Source organism: Phaethon aethereus (genome assembly GCF_964289735.1).
Source record: "Phaethon aethereus genome assembly, chromosome: 2".
Lineage (NCBI taxonomy): Eukaryota > Metazoa > Chordata > Aves > Phaethontiformes > Phaethontidae > Phaethon > Phaethon aethereus.
In genome coordinates this window covers 32,657,450-32,681,393 of record NC_138582.1, presented here as the reverse complement: position 1 = coordinate 32,681,393, position 23,944 = coordinate 32,657,450, and the positions used below count along the sequence as shown (strand labels likewise).

Genomic DNA, 23,944 nt, shown 5'->3' with positions numbered 1-23,944 from the left:
AACAGACAGGATCATGTAGGTGGTTCAAGGAAGGGAAAATACACCTGCATTAATCAAATGGCTTGTCATTCACTAAAGATGTTTGGGAATAGCCTGCTCTCTTTATTCAGCTCTGTGGTCTTGCAGGGCCAGGCTACTGAGCACGCAGCTACTCACAAGGCCAGCTGCAGCTGGAGAAGCAGTCAGTGATCTGAACACTTGTCCCCAGGGAAGCTGGGGAAGAAGGGACTCTTCACCAGTGCCGCCTGCTCCTCTCCAACGCCGTGTTTGTTTATCACTGCTAAAAGTGGAGGCTCGCTGATGTAAAGCATTTAGGTGGTGTTGAGCAGAAAATATTTGTCACCAGGTCTCCTTGCCTAGCCATGAAAAAAAGCAGATTGGTGGGTACAAGTTAAATTAGTATTTAGCAAGCTAAAGTTTGAAAAAATAAACTTCACCATACATGACTTTATAAATGAATTTTAGCTTCTCCAAACCAGTTTTGTTTTGATGTATGTGGACATTGTCTAGGTAATAAATATGTATAATATAGATGTATATGGATTTTTGAAGATTAACATAACATTTTCTCATGATGCTACCAGGAGTCATTTCTGTGGCTCATGAATACATGTCTTACAGTTCCATCATGAAATCGATATAGTTACACATAGGACTACCTTGCTCTTCAAGGTTTCCTACCCTACTTCCACTCACCTAATTAGCTCAAATTGCATCAACTATCATCTGGTTTAACATGACAAAGTACCTGCTGTACCTTCAGGCCCACCTACGTACCTGCTATGAATATGTCTGCTCTAAAAAGCCAGGGAACTGAGAGCCACCTTGAAATTAAACCAAACGTACTCCTGCTGCGTGAAGCTTCAGTTTACCCAAACATCTTCCCTATAGTCGAAAGCTGTTGCAAAATGTCTTCTCTACCATTAGCTTGCAAGATCTCTGCCACTATAAGACAGCCCTCCCTTTACATGCCCTTTTCAAAAATAAATGCATCCTGTCTTTGATGGTGTTTCAGTCTGAGTTTGTTAAGTTCACGTCTCTGAAGTCGTTGACAGAAGACATTACAACAGGCAGAGTGGGAGTGGATTTACAGTTCCTGTACTGCGTTTGGAAGTGCTAGGGACAAGTTTTCACAGACTGTATGGAAGAGTCATACAGCCGAGACACTGCCTCTGTGTGTCATCTTGCATATCTTGGAAGATATGAGGCAAGTGGGGGGAAAAAACAGCCTTCAAATGAAACAAACCTTTAATGAGTGTGCTCAGGTAAAGAGGAATACAGCAGAAAATCTGATATGTGATTGATACAATAAAATTTAGTCTCCAAGACAACTTAGGCTGCAGGAAAGACTATTATTAATCTGCCCACAGTGTTATCTAGTCTTTGAGTCTTGCCTCCATAATCCAAATCATATTATTAATGTATTTGCAAATCTCACTTCTTTTATTTTATTTGGTGCTTACATTATCTCAACAGCTGTAATTTGATCTGGGAGCTTTTTATTGTCACTGATGCCACCTTTAGAAAATCATTAGTCTCTTTATAGGTTAAAACCGTAACTGAGTCTTTCCTACTTTCTTATCTTCTGTTTCATCTTCTATGCAGATGGTGCCTTTTCTTGTGAAGGTTAAATCAATATAATAGTTTTAAATATTTGTGGAAAAACTGACTGATGACTTTTTTTCCTAGATGTTCTGCTAAAATAAAATGATTCTTTTAATAGATGCAAATGTCTCTTTTCCAGAGAGCGTTCTCTAAAATCTTTATTCTGGATTACATCAGAATCGCAGGGCTCCGTGCAGGTACAGACCCTTCTGGAGCAGAGCCACGTGTGGAGTTGGAAGTAAAAGGTTTTAGTGTTGTTTTAATTTTCCAGGTGTTCACTCAGACTTGTTACCACAGAATACAAGGTAAGTAAGACATATCTGAGAGATTTCATATGGATAGTCTGTTAAATGCACGTGCCCATGCTCAAACAGTTGAACCATCTCACTATAATCAGAGAGTACGTTCTTCAATTAAATAACTACAAATATCTTTGACAGATCAGACTGTGGATCTGATCCTGTGCTGCTGAAGTGAACGCCAAATCTCCCATGAGGTCAGGATCATTCCAGAAATGTTTCATTCTAATTCTCAGTGAACAGGTAACCACGGGAGAATGGAGAGGCAGGAGAAAAAAACCCTAAAACATCTCCACACAGCTGCCAAGGTTATACTGAACCCTCTATGACAAGTCTGTATCTTGCATTACTTGCATGCCAGTGACTGGGAAATGTCGGGTTTTGTACTGTTTGTGCTGTATATTGTATTTTCTTTTCCCTGTAAGTGGAAGGAAAGAAGTCTGCCGTGGCTTCCCAGTTTTCAGGAACAATATAATTAATGAACTTTCCCGTAGCATCTGTTTTCTAGGAGTCTAGATGACAGCGTGACACCAAGGAGGTATGGACTGAGTGCGGTTGGGCCGTGTCCCCTTCAAACATGAGGATCGGAGCTCCCCTGCTGGTACCACACACCCAGCAGTGACGGCCATGGACAGAGAAGGTGCTGATACATCTGCAGCATGGTGAAATGTAAGTGTGTAGGTCTCCACATTCATTACCCCACAAATCTAGTTCCCACTGGAGGCACCTAATCTTTGTTATTACTGCGCTATTTGTCTTGAGAATTCCCCAAGTGCCCAGAGGGTGCAACTCGGCAAATGCCTAGAATGGCCTAGTACTGCTAGTGCTGAACATCTTGGACAGCCCAGTTTGGAAAAAACATTTTACCTATCTGAGACCAAAAACCAGACTAAGGGACTCCGTCCATAAGTTCTCCCAGCATACTTGCCTGGCAGCACCAGGGCCAGACTCTACAGAAAACGCAGTTGTGGCCACCACCTTCTTTTCAAGTTTAAAGACCAGAATGTACTTTTATGATATTTTTTTTTTTTTCACTTTTTGAAGTTGTATCACTCTGAAGGCAAGACAGGAGGATATCCTAGCCTAAAGAAATCGCCACTCCAGCGAAGAGCGCACTTGCCTGAGAGAGGAAGGAGGCTGCGATTTCTCTCTGCTTCCCATTGTTTGTACATTTTGCCTGTAACTCTTTCATTTAAAATGCATAGCAGTTCTTGGACCAGGAACTGGAACCAAAGATTCTCTGTTTCATGTCCAGGTGTGCAGCCTACCCAGCAAATTACACCCCTGAAGTCTTTCTTGCTTGCTTCCTAGTCCAATGAACCTCAAATTCTTCTTTGGTAATGAAGAGACTTTCCAACAATGGAGGTCTGAGTCTCCTTAAGCAGAGAAGGAACTAAATGTGGACTCATGTGAGCAAGCTCTGCCTCCTGCACAAGGCAGGTGCCTTTGTCTCTGGCCACGGAAGAAAACAGTTTCTACTCCAGTACCACAATAAGAAAAAGACAACCCCAAAAAAACCTCCCACCCTGTACACTTCCTAGCTATCAGCCATTTTCAGCTCAAGAACTTCCTGAGACAGATGTGATTTATATTTAACAACTGTCAGTGAATTTCATTGAATTGGCAACTTCAGTCTCCTCTACACCCTTTTTTTGAGATCTCGTTTTACATTTCTGCTAGCAATAGGATTCAAGACACATTGCCATTCTTCAGCTTTGCCTAATTTTAAGGACTTCCAGCTGAAGACTGCTCTGTTTTTAGGAGCCCCTAGTTCTTGATGTTTATCGCATGGGAAAACTAGCAATCAACTCTCTATTCTGGATTCCCAAGGAGACATAATTAACATGACTTCAGTTGGGGTGCGTTGAATATTGCAATGAAAACTTCAGGAAGAAGAAGAAATAAATACTAGTAACAGAGTCTGCTGGAGTAACTAACTTGAGTATAGAGCTGGGCTGGCATTTACTAAAATGCCAAGTATTAGGCTTGTTGGCAGGTACACAAGGGGCAGAAAGAAATACTTCTGATAGAGTAAAAAGTACTAGTTATTCGTTTTCCATGATATTTAAATAAAAGACAGAAGAAATTAACTGGAGTGTGCACTAGTGGAAAACATATTTTCTCTCTCAGTTGATTTGGTTGACTGAATAGCAGTGTTCCTCAGTGTCAGATACACAAATGACTGTTGATGGGAATCATTATGTCTGGGTTTGCACTTCCTTTCAGTGGAAACTGCTATTAAGATCTAAGTGCCTACAGAAGCAAAGCTTTTAGCCTCCCCCTGCTATGACAGTTTCTCATTATGAATTCCATTTCAACATAGTGAGCCGAACAAGGTGCACAGATGAAGTGGGATACAATTTACTTTTACACAACTAATACATTGCTAATTACGCCTGAATAAATATTGAAACAGGAATTTCTAATAATATTAACCATTACTCTCTTTTAAATGTGTTTTGCTGGGGACTGTTCAGAACTGTAATCACAATTTCAAGTATAATGAAGCAGAAACAAAGGGAGTTTTTATTATTTTTAGCTTTCAGTAGTGAAGATAAAATAATAAATATTTTTTAGCTGTTTGCCTACAAGAGGCCAATGCAAACATCCAGTAATATGTGGAGGTTTCTGCCATTAATAAGAAACAAAGTCATCCTGATGAACTCACAGACCTGAATTAACTTTTTTTTTTTAATTCTGGAAAAGATACAGAAAATTTAAAATCTCTACAGAAGCTTTCTATATGGCTGTATAGAAACACTACATAGATGTCATCCTGCCTGTTCATTGTGAGGGCTGGAAAAGAATGACCTTTCTAAAACTAGAAAAATCCCCTGCAGTTACTAATATAAGCTGGTCCCAAACTAGGACCTCTTGTCCCTTTTGCAGCTACCTACTGCTGTTGCCCTTCTCTGGCCAGCCCCTCTCCTACCTTCCCAAGGTATCACACCCCATGCATTCCCCAGGTCAACACATCTCCTCAACTGGAACTCTCTTTCTGCAGCTACTTGTCCTCAGCCACGGTCCCCCCTGCCAGAAACAGCATTTGGAGCTTTCCTTTTGTCCAAAGAGGCATTTGTGACTGAGGATAGCTGGAGGAAGGAGAGTGTAGCTGTCTTGCAACACCATCGAGAAGTCATAGGAGAAGAGTTATATCATGCTGATCCACACTAGAGTAACTTGCTCATTTAAAGTCACCCCGACTGGTACTGAAAGCGCATTGCAGATGCTCCGGGACCTCTCTCTCCTTTTGCTACTCGCTATGAGGAAGCAGAGCACCTTGGGGCCTGCCCAACAGCCTGTGCAGATGTGCTTGGCAGCGTGCTAATGCTGGGCATGTTCTGGATGGCGTGCTCTAGCAGGGCATCTCCAGACACATTACAGGGAGGGCAGGAAAATCTTCTCCCGAGAACACTGTTGAAGCAATCCTTAACCAGCGGCATTGACATAAATAGCAAAACTTTAGTCAGTAATGCATTGGCACGTAACCTCTAGGGCACTACCTTCCTGGGCAAGGTCACAAATACAGTGAAACATTTTATAGGATGCAGCACACAGACCTGTCAAATAATGAAATAAGGGTATGAGTTACCTATCCACGCTTGGACAGGTTCTGAAAAATATAGTCTCAATATGCTGTACGGTATAGGGACAATGCAGACACAGCTGGTGAAGTTCCTTTACATCATCACAGCACATTTGGAGGTAAAATACTGGGCTTGGGCTCTCTTTGAAAAACGAAAGAGTTGCATCTCAAAGATCATAAAGAGCTACTCATTTGTGTCTGGGTTTGTGGTCCCAGAGCTGTTCTATCTGCGTACAATCGATACCTGCTTGCCCAGAACACTATCTGGTAGGTTGAAAAAAAGGCTTTAAAAAGCCATGTCCTAATTTATGATAGCAAAAATCTAGGGAAAATTACTACAGCTTTAAATGCAGTGTAATCTGATCACTTGTATGGCTTCTATCTTATTTTAAAATTTAGATTCATGTTCTTGTAATAGATACCACAATCTTCAATATAATTACATCAACAAGGAGGGAATGTTAATGGTGCTGACACAAGTTCCATTTAAAATTTCTTGTCCAGTCACAGAAACACAGAGCCCAAGTCCTCAAAAATTTGTGGTATAATTCTTTTGAATAATTCTCAGATACGTTTTTAGTTGCACCCAGCAATAATTGCAGAGAGCTGAAGGAGGATGGGAGGGAGGAGTGGAAAAGTGAATCTTATCTATAAAAAAGGCACCCTGGGCCTTCTGGTGTTTTCCGGGCTGCGTCTGCCATCTAGTGCTTTGCCAGGCAGGGTGAGGTGCGCGGCTTACTTGGAGTCTGCATCAATCTTCTCCGAGACTCAACTCCGCCAGTGTATGCGGGCAGGGTAAATAGTACAGAACCACCTCTCCAAGGGACAGCAGAGGAGGAAGGTTTAACACAGCAAGTTGAGGAAGAGCTCCTAAGAAATTAGTGCTCAAGTATTGGAGGTAGCACCATTTCCTCTGAATTAACTGCTTTACATGGTCATAAGCGTGGTCTCTACTGAGCTAAGGACAGACATAACAAAACATAAACCTTGACCTTCCACTGCATAAAAAGGGGGTAGGCTTCTGCTCTTCTCTACTGCTGTGGTACAGTAGTTGCTGTTGTATTTTGGGTTTCCTTTCCCTTATGTGGGTGTACAGAAGGCCCAATTCCCAACTAAAGCAACATTGGTGTAGGGAGAATGATCTCAGAGTAAAAATCATCACTGCAACTGTGCAAACCAAGAGTGAGTACGACACACAATGTATAAACTCAAGCTAACGTAGCAACATAGGCTATACGCTTCTAGAACAGGGTGTACATACACCATCACTTTTAGCATCTTACCAGCTTGAATTGTGCTGGGAAATGATTTCTGCTCTACTGTGGGACAACTAATCCATTTTCCTCAAACAGACAAGAGTTTGTAGCTGTTTCAGACAGTGGCATAACATGTGCTTAGCTGAGCGCAGTCCTCCAATCTGTTGTTCGGGATGCTGCACACAGTTTTGAAGTGTGTCAGATTTTGTTTGCCCTGTTGTTGTAGCAAGCAGACAGTGGATAGAGGGCACAGAGGACATTTCAGAAGCTCCTGCTGATCTTTGAGAAGCTGCAGATCTTTGTGTGAAGATTGTACAAACCAAAGAGTGACGTGACAGGCTGCATTCATGGTCACTTTTGGTGCAGGACAAGCAGCAATCCAGAGATTGAATGGATTATGTTGTCCAGGAGATCTGGCTGACTCAGGGCCTGGTAGAGGCTCTTGAGGTGTCACATCACTGACAATATCCTTCTGATGCCTGGAGTTTGTGCAAACAAAGGAAGTCATGCCAACTGCTGTCAATCCAAAAACAATGTGCTGCTGGCAAGTTGCCTGTCAGCACTTTAGCAACAGAATCAGACTTGTGAAACAATTACTTCACCCACAGGTAATGAATAGAACTGAATTAGCTGCTGGCTTTGAGAGGATGGGAAGAAGCTCAGGAAAAGAAAGAAATTATTTCTTTTAAATTAAAAAAAAATTAAATTAAATCATACTAACATCACAGGTTGATGTTTTGTATCTAGTCACAATGTCCAGTTCACACCTAGGCATTAGACTATGCATAATTAAAACCACAGCTTTGGGTCACCGATATTATAAGGAATAGTCCATATTTCATTGGGGGGGCAGGAAGGGGAGGGATTTTCTGCAGGGCTGCTCAACAGCATGAATTGGTTATATGGTCACAGCCAGAAGGTAGTGGTCAATGGCTCAATGTCCAGATGGAGAATGGTGAGGATTGGTGTCCCTCAGGGGTCTGTATTGGGACCAGTACTCTTTAATATCTTCATCAATGACAATAGACAGTGGGATCGAGTGCACTCTCAGCAAGTTTGCAGATGACACCAAGCTGAGTGGTGCGGTTGACACACCTGAGGGATGGGATGCCATTCAGAGGGACCTGGACAAGCATGAGCAATGGGCTCATGTGAACCTCAGGATGTTCAACAAGGCCAAGTGCAGGGTCACGCAGCTGGGTTGGGGAAACCCCCAGTATCAGTACAGGCTGTGGGATGAAGGGATTGAGAGCAGCCCTGCCGAGAAGGACTTGGGCGTACTGGTGGATAAAAAGCTGCACATGAGCTGGCAAGGTGAGCTCGCAGCCCAAAAGGTCAACCATATCCTGCGCTGCATCCAAAGCAACGTGGCCAGCAGGTCGATGGAGGGGATTCTGTCCCTCTACTGCGCTCTGGTGAGACCCCACCTGGAGTCCTGCATCCAGCTCTGGAGCCCTCAGCACAGGAAAGACATGGACCAGGTCCATGGAGCATGTCCAGAGGAGGGCCACAAAAATGATCAGAGGGATGGAACACCTCTCCTGTGAGGACAGTTGGGGTTATTCAGCCTGGAGCAGAAAAGGTTCCGGGGAGACCTTATAGCAGCCTTCCAGTACTTAAAGGGTGCCTATAAGAAAGATGGGGACAGACTTTTTAGCAGGACCTGTAGCTATAGGACAAGGGGTAGTGGTTTTCAACTAAAAGAGAGAAGATTTGGACCAGATAGAAGGAATAAACTTTTCACAATGAGGGTGCTGAAACACTGGCCCATGTTGCCCAGAGAAGGGGTAGATGCCCCATCCATGGTAACAGGGCTGGACAAGAGCCTGAAGCCTATGGCTTTGTCTTTGGCAATATTTCATTCTGGGAAAAGCTCCGAAGGATTGAATCTACTGGAACACCTTGCTTTGAAGAAGGAGCAAAGCTTTGCAGGTTGTCACAGAAAACAATCACAAACTATCAGCAAATCAATAAATGAAGAGGGCTAGTGAACAGGAATAATAACCAGGGCGGTAGACTAAGGCTACCTCCCCTTTTTCAGACATATCAGTGCTAAAAAGCCATGTTAGCTATTTTGTAGTATTGATCGTTTACCTTGGGCTAAAAATCAGTACCCCTACTCTGATGACCTTTGTTAAGAGTAGCAGCAGGCCCTGGAGCAACTATAGCAATAATGTTGAAACCACTGAAATCCACAAAGTAAAGATGAAGGGACTGGTTAAATTTGCCCATATGGTCCTTTAATTTCCAGTAATATTTCTTGGAATTTTTTCACTTGCTCCAGTTGCTGAATCTGTCTGCCTGCTGTCCTCCTTCTTGCACTTGCAAGTTTTCAGTGTTACTCAGAGTTGAGATTCAAACCATAGTAGAATTTGTCAGATGAAGTCAGGAGATTGTCACTGAAAGGCTATGTAAGAAAGCTTCCTGTATACCAGACTGTTGGTGTCTTCATGAAGAATATTCATTATCTTAATTTGATAGTCTGCCTGTTCAATCTGTGGTAACTGGTTTTCTTTTCCAATTGTCTCACTGCCCAGCAAAATGTATAATGTATAATATTTGTAAATGTATAATTTCATCTTAAATTATAAAAAAATGTAAGATGATTATCTCTGTCACTCCATCTTTCACAGCAACAAAACCAGGCATTTTATTGTCTTGAACATTCAGAGACTACCCCGCCTGTATAATATCTCAAAAGCATTTTGATTACACAGCAATCATGACTTCTCAGTTTTACTACAAAATTCACTTACTACAAAAATTTGCCAAAATTGCAGGCTAGCACAGAACCAGAAAGAAAATGCCTTTAAACTTAATGACATTTTGGTGTCTTTTCACATGATGAATGAAGTGGCTGCATCTTAGATGAAGAGTTATCTGGGAAGATAATGCTTAGCAAAGTAACAAACAACAGGGATTTCTGATCCCCCTGAAAGGAAGACTGAAAGTAAAAAGAAAGCAGACAACTGATAAAACCTGCCATTTAGAGTAAAAAAAATTAGTCTGTCTCCAACGCAAACAGAGTGAGAGGGCCAATGGGAAATGAACATAAATTTTTCCTCAAAGAGAATTATTAGGAAAGATAACAGTGAGAAAGCTACATGCTTCAACAATTCACAGGCAAGATACACTGAAGTTTGAGCTCTGAGGTTGGAGATGGTTAATGCACCAGTGATCTCATTGGAAGGTGTTGGAATATTCACTCTGAAAACCTACTGCAGGTGTATACATAATCCCACTTATCTAAAGGCGCAACAGTTTATGACCTATGTACATCAGAGGCCAAGAGGAGAAAGTTTGCAACTCAGATTAAGTTTGATGCCCACAAATCCAGCTTGTTAGGACCCAGCACTGTACTCTGATGAATGTTAAGAAAGGAAGCACATCTGCAGTCACTGCTGCTAAAGCTTATTTATTTCGAATGTGTTCTCTCACAAAAAATACTTCTCAAGTATTTTTTAGACATATCTCCATTTTACAAATAAGTCAGTTTAAAAAAAAATATGCAGAATTTGTTACACAAAAGCTACAGAAACGGTACAGTAGACATACTTCTCCAGAAATAATTATGAACCCACATCATTTACAGCAATGAAATACAGTGAAATGCTCAAAAAGTTTCTATTCTTGTCAATGGGAATTTAACAAGTAAAATTACTGTACAACTGGCTTTTTGATGAGACTTAAAAATAGGAGGCTGATCTCATTAATGTTAATCATCTGGCATTAGATACTTCAAATTAAGTATTTCTGCAAAATCTGCAAAAATCAACTGATATAAAAGACTGAAATTTATAATAAAAGACCTGTTGAAACTTCAAGACAGAGAACACCATTTTCCAAAATAAAAATAGTGGGACAGCAGTACAAAAAGTCAGGTTTTCCAAAGCATTGCTGTATCTTGACTGGATCACCAATGAGACAACTTTCTTTAGGAAACTGTAGACATGGAAAAATCAGTCTAAAATTTGATCTAAGTTAAATCTTTTTTTTAAAGTGCATTAATTATTTGAACAGTACACTGATACTTTTAACAAATCTTAAATACAAAAATTCAAAGAACCAGTATAGTTTTCAAAGTTTAGGACTACTGACACCAAGAATAAAATTACTAGTATTTCTTAGATTTATAAATCCTTCAGGTTTAGATATGTATCATCTTTTGTGCCTGTACACTGTAACACAATGGAAACCTGATCCCGGTTGGTCACTACTTTCATAACTTAGAGAAAATTATGTAAAAAAAACTGGACTGTGGACCTATTTTTTTGCCAGCTGAGTTACTGAAACTCTCTTGGATTTCAATGCTTCCTTAGACTTTAAAACACACTCATCCATGGAGAAACGCAAGCAAAATTAACAAGAATTATAACTGCCAAGAATAAGATAGAGGACCTACTACCAGCTGATTCCAATGGTCAAATGCAAATCATACTTCATCGTAATTTAGAGTATGTCCATTTGGTGATGGAAGGTGTGCTCAGATCTGGGAGATACACGTATTTTCTGGCACAGTAACTATTATTTTTGCAACTGCAATGAATTTGCAAGCATACTGGCCACAAAAGAGGCTAAAGAAGAGATTGTGTTTCTCTACCGTAAGAAAGGTAGAACAATGACTACAAGAACAATGACAGCTTAGTAATAAAGGCTTTAAATTAGAGCCAAAACTACAAGCAACTAAAAAACATTTGGAAATGTGTGAACTACCTCTGCAAAAAACTGTAACAAGGTAAGGAAATGGATACACTGATGACACTGAAGAAAACAACAGATGAGATAGAAAAAGACAGGATAAACAGTAATGCCTTCATCTTTCTGGGTTCAGGATCAGATGTGATGATGTGGTGTTAAGACAGTGAATTTTGTTTTGTCACTTATGGAATTAGATATTTTTGTTTATCTATACATCAAAGAGTCTCTTGCTATGCCTTCCAGTATAGTGTAAAACTTGAAAATATTAGCTGTATGTATTTGCTTCTTTTCATAGAACTTTATGTAATCATGATGTTAAATAAAATACTTAACAGTAAAAGCTTGCTTAGAATGTTGGTCCAATCTCAAAACACAACTTAGCTGTCACATCAGTATTAAAAGACTATCATCAATTTGTCTATCTTTTTATCAGGTTCAAGGTATAGAACAACCACCACATGGGAGTATGACATGACATTATATAATTACATTTAAGGTGTAGTTTTGGTATTCAGTTAGTTGCATCATCCCTTTTCAGAGGAATTATTTGAAGTGCTTTGGCTATTCTCTCTCCTATAGCTCGACTACTTGCTGCAATTATTCTTCGAGACATCAAATCAAATGGTCCACCTAGAAATCAAAGCAAGCAAAGTAATTAGCTTATATCTGGAGAAAATTAAAAGTTGGTATGAAAACGAGCACAAAAAAGTCAAGTATAAATGATACATTACTGTTTAGGAACAAGTTTTGCCCCTGGATAAAAATGCATTTAACACAACAGGTATCTCATATGAGCTACATTTAAATTATCTTCAGTGTATGTTTACTGTCTTTTTTCACTCTTCCAGGTGCTTAGCCAAGGGAGCAAAGGTTCTTTTGTAATTAAGAACATACAGTTGACTCTCTCTTTGTCTATTAACTGGATCGAACTCTTATTCAGTAGTGGTAATACGGAAAGAGGACTGAAAAACATCTTTGCCTTCTCATTTCAGCTATGTTTTGCTCCCAGTTAGCTATTTAAAAGGACAAAAGAGTATCACGCATGCCCCTGTATTTACCTGATACATCTAGCAGTACTCCGCCTGCTTCAGTAATGATGATTCCAGCCCCTGCCATATCCCAGCAGTGAATCCCCATTTCGTAATAGGCATCAGCTCCACCCGTTGCTACTAGGCACATGTTCACAGCTGCTGTACCAACGGCTCTAATCCTAAAAGAGACATAGTTGTTTTTTTAATTGAGAACAGTTTGTAAGGAAATCACATCTGTGTACATTGCGCAGAGAACACAGAAGCCTCATATGCAAAGTGAACTGAGCTAGAGAAAACGTGATGGAATGCTGCAGTGAAACAAAAAATTGGGAATGAATTTTCGCTTAAGCAGCTTGAAAAGCTCTCCAAATACAGCAAACTTCCAGAAATTACATTTATGAATTCTGTTACACAATTTTGTTTTAGAGCGAAAACACATCTTAAACAACTTCTTAACTTAAAACATATTATATAAGATAACTACCCATGAAACAATAACAGATATTCTACTTTGCTTCTTGAATACCAGAATTCAAGTAGAGTGTACTGTTCTCAGTGTTGAAAGAAGTTACTTCAGTTTCTCTGGTGCTACTCAGTAAGCATCTTTGACTTGCAAAAAAACACTAAAAGCAGTAATCACAAAAAATAAATTACACAGCATAAATTTGGTCTGGATAACTTCATCAAAATTTGTGTTGTAACTTCTGTTACAAATTCCAGTTTCTTTTGGAAATGTTGACGCACTTAGTGCGACTTGTACAAATAATTGCAGTTATTTCAATTATCAGTAAAATGTACGTTAAATTGTAACTGACAGCAGCTAAGTTACTGCAAGAAGCAGCTTAAATCAACTCCAATCTCAATTTATCATTTACAAATACCAAAGTTGAATTGACAACATACCTAAAATGTATTTCCTACTTACTCTTTAGCATATATTCTTTTAATAACATCAGAAGGCTTTTTGAAAGTAGAAAAAAATCTACATGTTAAATGTCAAAACAAGAATCCTGACAATCTCAACATAAAACTATGGCCCCTTTTAGGTCAGAAACATGAGTAGGGTTGAGGAACAAAAAAACCTATCTACTGAAACCACCTTGAAACATTTACAGAAATGTAGGCTTTGGCTTATCTGGAGGAGAGGAAGCAGGGAATGTAACTAAAATAAGTGCAGTTCATGGACAATTTCAACTACTTGGACAAATTCAAAAAAATTGTACAGTGTTGAAAGAGGAAAGGGAGATCTGCTTTTGTCTTCTGATATATATAAAAAAACCCCAAGAATTTTCACTAGTAAACACAATACTTTTTAGTCCTACAAAACCAACATGCTTCGCTTTTCAATACTGATTGTTAGGGTTTTCTTATATATGTCCCAGCTTGAAAAAGTTAAACACACTTAGTTTCTCTGCAGAAGCAACTAGACAAAAACATTTAAATCATATTTCACATTTAAGGTGTCAAATGTAATGCAACCAATCCTTCCTAAAAAGATCATATTTACATATTTACAATATTAATACTATCAGTACATATAAAAATTAGGAAGTATCTTACCCATGAATAGGAATACTGAGAAGTCTTTCCATGTTAGAAAGAATTATTTTTATAGTCTCTGGATCACGATTTGATCCCAATTCTGTTACTAAAAGGGATTTCGTAATATCTGGAAAAAGAAACAAACCCTCACTTTTCCAACAGAGTTTACTTCACTGTTTTCTTACAAAAATGAATATAAATACGGTATTTTAATATTATATATATTGAATGTATAAAAATCTGTTCTTACATGGAAACAGCAGGAGAAAATAAAATACAGTGAACAAAGCATGATCCGATTCAACTGTGCATATACATTAATCGATGTCAGTACTAAATAAAATTCTATTGCTATAAAAATTAGAACAGTCTTCAGATATTTAAAGGTCTCACTTTAAGTGCAGATTTTACTTTACATACGGTAGTAACTGTACAAGAGTGATACTGATTTAAACCACTAGTTCATACCTGGAAGACGTTGAATTGTTTGGTAATTTGTTACAGACTCTGAAGAACAATCGCAAGCGGATTACAGACATACAAAAAACCACAACCACAAACAGGGAATAAAATCTTCAATGGCTGAGTCCTGATTTTGCAAAGATCACAAGTATGTTATATGCATCAAAGAGAACATAAAAGCTGCTCCTCAAAACTGAGCCACCCATGGCCAAAAAAAAACAACCCCAACTCTTTGCAAAAAAAAACTATGAGCAAAACAGGAACACATCCAGGTCTAAAACTGTTGATTCCTCATCTGCAAAATGAATGTAATTACTAGAAATAAGCTGCTCCATTCAGATTACCTTCTTGGCCTGATACTTGAAGTTTCTGACCATTGCAAAATGCACCTTTTCCTTTCCTGGCAGTATACATCTTGTCTTCTATACAGCTATACACAATTCCAAACTCTACCTGCAAGAATAAATAAAGGTACCTTGATGTTTTTTTCTTTTCTATTTGCTGTGAAAATACAGATCTTAGTTATAACTAGCAACGAGGAATTAATTTAGTTTTGACTGATTAGATATTAAGTAATAAAAAGGATACCTTTTTGTTTACAACAAAGCCAATTGAAACTGCCACAAATGGAAACCTACAAAACAAAACATTTCACTAATTTATAGTGAGATACTTTGCTTCTTTCACTACCATGCTTACTTTTAATAAAAACAATGTTCAATTAAATGTAATGTATATTTAAAAAAAAAAAAAACTTGGACTATATAGGAAATACTGGTTTTCCGAAGTTGTAAGATTTACTATGAAAAGACCGAACAACACTGTTTACCATTTAAAATACAAACTTTTCCACCCACTGAAACTAAGCCTGTTACAACTTAGGGATTGTCATCCCTGTTACAGCTGTTACTAGCTTAGGGACTGTCATTTCATAGCCAAATTATATAAGCAAGCCTCTTTGCTACCAACTTTTCTCAGAAGGAACAAGCTGGCCAAAATGACCTCATCAAAAGAAGCAAGTCATTTGTCCTCCCAAGCAACAAGACAGACAGATAGAGTCTTTCTTGAAGACTGACAGCAGTGGGAATGTATAGGAAATAGTGGGCTGCATCTCGATCTAAGTTTTTATCGATCAACCATTTATTTTTTATTATTATTTTTTACTCTTCAAAATTTTCTGTTCCAAAACATTTGCTTTAATTACTAGCTGCAAAAAATGCAGACTTTTAAGTCTGTAAATCCAGCAAAATGGGTTATTTTCTTATAGCTTTTTGAATATGTTATTTATTAGGATTCAGCAGACCTTTTTAATGCTGTGGTACACATAACGACAGCCATTTCAAAACTGGAATCAAGTATGCTCAGAAAAGCTCATCAGGGCCAAAATCTATCATGTTTCAAAGACAGAAGGAACAGGCAGTCAGCATTACACTGAAAGTCTCCTCCTCACCCTGGTGCAAAATACCACTAGAAAATTACTGGTGATATTCTGTGCTTTCTTTCATGGTAGCGGCTCCTAGATCTCTATGAATTTGAAATTTCTTGGAAATGGGCACCTGGAGCTGCTAATGCCTCTCTGAAGATGCTGCAACTCCTAATTCTGAGTCCTGTTGCTTTACTGTTAAAATCCACCCACCTATCTTTGGCACTTGTGCCAAAGGCTGCTGACCCCTGCTATATGGTACAGGCCTCTCATGGAACAACTGCTGTTGGTTACAGAGTGAGACCATTATAATACTTACAGAAATACTAAGATGATTACAAAAACTGCCCAGTGGCTCTCAATAAATGCAAACAGCAATTCGTAACTATTAACAAGTTCATACTATCTCTTTTAAAGCAATTTGAAAGTGAAAAAACCTTACTTTCATGGAACAAGAGAAAGAAAAAAGGTAATCAGTTGAAGTTGCTAGCAAAAAAATGAAAGGTGGACCTGTGTACGAAGTTGGTAGTTCCATCAATAGGGTCTATAATCCATGTGGGGTTATCTGTCAAAATGCTGCCCACTCCAGCTGCAACAGATTCTTCTCCGATGAAGCTAGAATAGCAAACACATTTAAAAGATACAAAGAAATTGTTTAAAGTGTCTGAATTACAACACTGTCCTTGAAATTAAAATTCTTAAAGTGAGATGCAGGTTTTTGTACCACCAGTGATCATATGTAAAAAGCAGAGAAATACAGAATTTATCTGGAAAGCACCAACCACATCTGACAAAACTTGCATCAATATTTATGATGCTAGAGGTAGGCACAATATGTGGGGAAAAGAACTTCACATTTTAATATCCGTTACTGGAATTTAGCATTCAGAACATAGACATTTTCGTAATTTTTTCCAGTAACAGCATCATCAAATTTTGGTCAGAATACTTGTAGCTATTTATACCTTTCAGTTTATTTGTGGTATAAACCACTACTTTTTAGCTTCTGTTTTAACTGAAGAAAGCCTTCATGGTCATATGCATCTGGTTAGACTACTGCAGTAACTGTTAATTTGTAGTCTGATTTCAACCCAAGTATGACTGAAAGTTGTTGGTCTCAAAACTGTTTAGTGTTACAAGTATTACAAAATGGTAACATAGTAAAGGGATGAAATTCAAACCTGAGCTCCTCCTGAAAAAGATTGTAGAGTGCATGCTCAACCCTAATACCAAACCCCAGGGATATACAAGGCACAGTGCCACTGGAACCCAAATTTCACAATTTTTGCTGCTCATGAAAGTAGTTGTTTTGAACTGCAAAATTACTGGGATGAATAATCAATCAAATTATCGATTATTCCACCCAAAATTATTGGGTGGAATTCTCTTCCATGCCTTTTGCACGTTGTTAAATTTGTCATATATTACTCAACTTAGGAAAAGTATGCATCACACACATGCTCTCCTCCACAAACATGTAAAATGAGAACTGCTGAGTGTAAACAAATAAGGTCCCTTCAATATTGATTAGGTGTTTTATGATTAACTATGGAAATGAAGATGATTGCTCAGAAAGAAACTGTGTGTTTCCAAAAAGCAGCTGAACTTCACAAAGAGGACAGAGAAACTGAATAGTTATTTAGGTGGATAAGCAATTCATCAGATAAAGAAATTCAACATGTCTAATGTGATATCAATTATCTAATATAAAAAGAAGCTAAAAATATTCTAAAATGTTTATCAATGCCACAGAAAATGTTATTTTAAGATCATTCCACAAGTCTGTATGCTTACACTAATTTGGTTAGGTTACTGACATTTTGTATCACCTCAGTTGTTCCAATTCTATGCCTATTTATTATGTTTCACATATACAGCTACAACAAGAAAATCTCCAAGAAAATGCAAGAAAACATTAGGAAACCCACTGTAAGGAAACTTCATTAAACTTGAGCCATTACGTCAAAATGGGAAAGAAAGTCCCATGTAAGTAAAAGTAAGTACAATACATACAATTCACCCTTCAAGAATACATTTATTTCGGGAAGGAGGAGAGGCGGGGGGAGGAAGAGCAATAAAAAAAAAAATTCAGTATTTTGTATGACAGACTTTCAGTTATGCAGAATCAGAAGACCCTGTGTTGTTCTAAGGATGTTTGATGTTCTTAAACTATATGGGGTTTACACCAAAGGCACACACAGTACCATGGGATCCATCCAGTAGACAGCGAAGGCATGCTAGTTTCAACAGCAGAAAAGAAATTTGGGTTCTGGATATCTTGGGGTCACCTTTGATTCTCCAACACAAATAACCAAGAAGTTATTTACAGCTGGCTTTACTGAAAGTGACTTTCAGTGTAAGTCTTGAGCAAGGCTAAACTCATGTCAATAGACACCTTGTTATGTTACTACAGCCCTGGGCACAACTTCAACCTGTTACTACTCTAAAATACTTAATATAGCGAGGGCAAGGGAGAATTCCGTAACTTTCCAGCATGCCAATCGTAATGAAATTTTACCAAGCAAAATCATGAACTTTCCATTTTCTTCTTCCAGTCACCTCTCCCCTCCCTCTATCAACGGTGTATTTGGTAAGAAGTCGTACCTGTGAGAAGGATACTTTTCTTTTATCAAAGAAATAATGAAGTTTTCTACTTTTTGATCAGTTTCTGTCACTAGATCTACTGGTGAACTTTTAGTCATAACAGATATTTCTTCTTTGAGTGCTCCACGGATTACCTGTTAACAAAAGGGAAAAAAAAAAAAATCTTTCTTCATTAACCATATGGGAAATATGAGTTTTCTGAAAAACGTGAGCATCATTTTTATTGTAATTTTCTATACTGCACGTACAAAGCACTGACAAAACCTGGATTTAACTGCAGAAGCTGGGGCTTACTCTTGCATCTAAATCCAGCCCCTACTCAACACAAAGTCTTGCATGACTTTAAATCTAAGTACTACAAGAAGATGCACTGGTACATGAAACTGAGCCTATTTTGTTAGGACAAGTTTTAGATTTATAAATTTAAATACCAGAGTTGAATGAAACACTTAGACTGAGCTTAAGTCAGCTATTTTTAGCCAGACACTGCATTTATGATCTCAAAACTATCAGAATCAGCTTATGAAAGAATCCACAAATGCCTCACAGACCACAAAATTATTTTACTATAACTTAGAAAGATTTTGTGAGGAAAGACTTTGATGAGGTCACTGCAAGGACAATGTTCTGAAGATTCTGCCGCTCCAGGGGACAGAATTAGTACATGTGCCATCTTGTCTGGCTGCAATAGCATTCAAATGAGCAAACTACCTAAAAAAAACCCTATTCAAACCGAGCAGAACTACCAAGAACTGAACATTTGGTAACCACTCTTACGCTGAGGCTCTGCCAAGATGTACAAACTCTTTCATGTTCTAAGCCATCTCAGATCACAAACAGGCACCACCGCAAGGGATGCTTCTTATTTACAGAAGTAAAGCAGTCTTCATGAAGAGGACTTAATCTTGTGCCAACAACAAGCCACGGTATAAAGTTGATTGAGGTGTTCACAAGAAAGACTGTCAAAAGCTTTCAGGTGGTAAAATAATAAGGTAAACAGGTGCAGTGTAAGGGGAAAAGCAGAGATGCTGTTTGTTTACCACACTTGAGAATTTTCCAACTTTTTAAAAATCAAATTTAAGGAACAAAAGATACTCCTCAGTCTTTAATTGGACTCTTGTGCAAAGAAAAGTGCAAAGGTGTTTTCTTAAATTAACCAAGTTGTAAACATGAAAGATACTCCAATCTTGAACTTGAACATCAATGAACTATTCTGCTAATTAATGTTTTTGACAAAATACTTCTCAGAAGAATATCCATCAAACTCCTTCAAAAGCTATATGCATACTAGACTCAATAAATAATGTTATTATTTATAAATAGTTTATACTTACCTCCCCAGCTTTCCTTGCTAAAGCAACTGCATAATCCATACATTCTTGCCAAGGATCTGCCATCTTTTCTTAGATATACAGCCTACCAAAAGGAGGTAAATTAAGACAAAAATTATTATGGCTATTTTTTTTTTTAAGAATTCTAATTTGCTACTCCCCCTGCTCTGGACTGCACTGCTGGAATATGGAAGTTTGTCCTGTCCTTTACTCTGAAAAAAACCCCAAATTTCAAAAGTATTAAAAGCTTAGTCAAATTACCAGATTTCTTCCCCACATTTTGTGATTATCAAAAAGGCATACTATAAAAACATTAACAAGTACAGAGCCTCTATCTTGAAAGATACATGCATAAACAAGATTCCACATTTAGCCACTAACCTCAATGTACATAAAGGCTCTGAAAAGCAATACTGTGGTTACACACAAGCACATTCTCAAATAGAGTGTACATCTCAAGGCCTTTTTGCTTAAAAATACTATCTTCACTGTAATTTATTGCAGAACACTGCTGACACACAGCTTAGTCTATTTTAAAGTATGGTTTAAATGACTTTGAATATCTTAAATTAGATTAAACACAAAATCTAGCCTTTCTGTATGTTAGTCCTCCATGCTTTGTTCTACAGGTTTACTCATATCACAAATATGAAATGGTTTTGATTCGACATGAGAAAGTTGCAAGATCCCACAGTCATTTAAAAGTGTCTTCTATATTCTTAAATATTATGAAGCAATACAAGACACATTATCTTCTATGCATCTATACTTTCATGAGCAATGTGAAATACAAATCAGCATATCATACAGTATTTGCGATACACCCCCAACAGACCATAAATTCATTCAACGACACAATGGTATTCTGAATCTTGGAAGTCTTTCATTTTTGAGTGTTAGCCCTTTCAGGAGTCTTCTGGGTATTTCCTACTTAAGTGATTCAGTCTTTAAGCAATGACCTGGGTAGCAGTCTTGTAACACTTGCAGATCCACAAAGATTAAATAAATTCTCATAAAAAACCCAGCACTGAAACAATATAAAAAACCCTGTGCAATTAACATGATCCATGAGTTCTCAGTCCAATGATCCTGATCTAACGCTCCTTGCCTCATTCAGCCTTGGTCCTAAACAGGTAGAGATGGCTAGAGAAGCTAAGTAAAATGCAAAGGGTATGATGCTTCAATTATGTTGATAATTATCTGACGTTCCTTACTCATCAGAGCCTTTGAAGTATAGGTTCTGTTATATAAACACAAATAATTTGTCATGACACAGAACTGGATACAATAGCACTAGATGAAGTTACTCTGTTATCCATAAAGGACTGGTAGTAGTACTGGAACCTTAAGTACACTGACATCCTGTACAACGGCACAGACTTATGCAGCAGAAGAAAAAACAATCATTTACATTTAAAACCTCACTAAAACAGTAACTCCAGAACACGTATTCTAGTTAAATACCGGCGCCTACACTGACTCGAAGAAGCGTCTTTTTTTTTTTTTTCCCCAGCTTCGTCTTCTCCTCTCTGGATGCCCCGTGACGAGTTTTGTCCCACAAAGTCAGGAGCATCCAGAGTGGAGGTTTGGATCCCGGGATGAAAGGCGGCCCACATTACCCGGCCGGGGTGAGAGCACCTCCCGCCCCGCAGCTATGTGGCCGAGCCCGAAAGATGGCAGAGCCACATAGCCCCCCCGGGCAGCAGCCCATCCACCTCACGGCACCCCGAAATGGCGGCTGCGGAAGGAAGGACAAGCTCACCTCCGCCGCTCTCCCCGCTCTCGCAAATACGCGCAGCCGCGCCAGTGCGCAGGCGCCAGGCAGCGAAGCCGTTAACCCCGCCTCCAACTCCCGGTGTTCTGCGCCTGCGCGGTGTGTGTTGGGGAGGCGGAAAAGGGGCGTGGCCGCTTGTGCGCGGGGTGGGCTGAGGTAACGGTTCTTGCGCGCGCGTCAGCGTCTGCGTCTGCGCCGTGAAACTTACGGTGACGGTGTTGAAATTAGCCTTTAATGTCGACTTCTGTTTAATAATTGGACGTGGCAGGGTGACGACTGCCGTGAGTGCTCCCCCATGGGAGACGCGATTGGCGTTTACCTGGGCCTTTTGCTGCCGAAGGCGCCGCTGTTGGAAACGAGACCGCGTTATTCAACGGGTGGAAAAAAGTGTGAAGACCCGTGAAAAAGAACGTGGCTGTATGTGTAACAGCCCTCTCGAAGTAAAACAGCATTTAATCAATTCAGGTGGCAGTGCGTAAAAACAGTAAAAGGAGCAAGTTTCTTACAGATGCGGTGCTTCTCCGTTACTTCGAGATTTTTTCCTCAAAACGTCCGAGCACGGGCGAACCGGCTTCCTTTGCCGCCTCACTAGCCCCTCCTGCTGACAGTTCTGCTAATTGAACTAATTCCGAATCGGGAACGAGAAACAACCGGTATCTTTAAAATACACAGTAAACACGTTTGCCAAAAAACTCCCTAGCTTTCAAGCATTTGAAAACACGTTGCAGTTCAAGTGATGCAGATTCAAGATTACTACAATTAAAGTTACAGAGAGGAAAGAAAGCTTTCCTTCCCAAGACTGATACCAATGTCATTGTTTTTCTGTGGTCTATTGACCCTATTGTCTTTCATCAAGTAAAGGTAAAACACTGAGATGTTGTCTTGTGTTCACGAATTGCAGCTGATGTAATTTACTGTCATATGTAAAATAATGATCTGCTGTAAACAGGACAAGAGTTGTAGTCTGCTTTATGACGTAAAATGATCACAAAGCATCCATGTCATGAAAAGAAGCAGCCTTACTCCATTTCCCCAATGCTAATCCAGCCCACAACTAGGCACTTGTTCAAGGCAAAATGGGGGTAGTTTTGTCTTTTCCGCATCAGTGAAGATATGGTTTCTATTCCGAGCAGTGGTGTTGTGTGGGACAAGTCACTGTGCCTTTTCATGTTTCATCCTTCCCATTTTGTAGACAGGAACAGTCATATAAGCCTGTTTTCTAAAGCAGTTACAGTCATTAAAGAACTGCAGAGTGTGTTTTTATTAATTATTTTGCAAGTCATTCTTTACGAGGTTATATGAAATGCATACAGCCAATTGCAAGAGGCACTTTGGCTCTGATTGAGATTTTATTGAGGCAAGCTGCCAAACACGCTTCAGTACAAGCTATATTGGACTGCACCAGTATTATGGAAAATGTCTCCTTTGACATCATTAATAGTACACTAGACATTACAGCCAGTGGTTTACAGGTTCTACAAGGGGATTTCAAATTCTGCATGGACCCTAAAATCAGCAGAATTAAAACAAACAGAAATGCCTGAAATTCTCTCCTCGTAAATGTAAGAATTTCCCTAATCCAAACCACAATTCCAGCTGAAAGGAAATGCATTTCATGTAAGAAGCTACTATGAAGAGAACTGAGCTACAAGGTGTATTTTTAAGTGACACCTGATAAGCAAGATGAACAGCGGTGATCTATTGATAAAAGTCAGACTGATCACACTCCAGGGCACATACTTTGCTTAAACAGACACACAAAAGGAAACTGATGAAAATAAAAGTATGAGAGATTGCTGCCTGCTTTCTTAGTGTGATGTATTATTTCTTGTTTGCTACAGCACTGACCAGCTGATCTAACAGGTCACATATCCAAGCAAAATTGAGCTCTTGATGTTAATATAAACCTTTCCAAACTGTGTCACACACAGTTATGTGTGACAGGCAATTTTGTAGTAGTATTTGAACTGGAACAAGGCCAAGAGCTGCTACCCAGAGCATCCTCAGCCGTAAAATGTTTGCAAAGCCTCGACCTTGTGCATTCTTTAAAATTACTATACAGATATAACCACAAAAAAGCTTGATATTCACCTATTTTAATAGTTTGACTGAAAGTACTGTTTATTATAAAATCATTAAGTATTTCTTTTGACAAATTCCTCTTCTCAGTTGAGTAACTTTGCATATATTTTCTTTGCATACATTTTCTTTGCATTTACTAGAAGGGAGTTTAAGATTTTATTTATTAACTTTGAAGTGAAACAGTTCAGCAACTTCTAAACACAAGCCTGTAAAATTAACTATGGTTTCAAATGTCAAATGTCTCCTTCAAA

At 38.8% G+C, this 23,944-nt stretch overlaps 1 protein-coding gene across 1 annotated transcript; it reads right to left on the bottom strand.

The window, feature by feature from the left end:
* Nucleotides 1–11,955: 11,955 nt before the first annotated feature.
* IMPA1 (inositol monophosphatase 1) lies at nucleotides 11,956–19,915 on the bottom strand (the record flags this gene model as incomplete). Its single annotated transcript, XM_082015195.1, has 8 exons — nucleotides 19,841–19,915; nucleotides 18,507–18,640; nucleotides 16,413–16,517; nucleotides 15,068–15,113; nucleotides 14,824–14,932; nucleotides 14,036–14,144; nucleotides 12,503–12,654; nucleotides 11,956–12,074 (listed from the first exon to the last, which is right to left on the bottom strand). The coding sequence occupies exons 1-8, from the start codon at nucleotides 19,901–19,903 to the stop codon at nucleotides 11,956–11,958; spliced, it is 837 nt and encodes a 278-aa protein (XP_081871321.1). The 5' UTR covers nucleotides 19,904–19,915.
* Nucleotides 19,916–23,944: the final 4,029 nt, after the last annotated feature.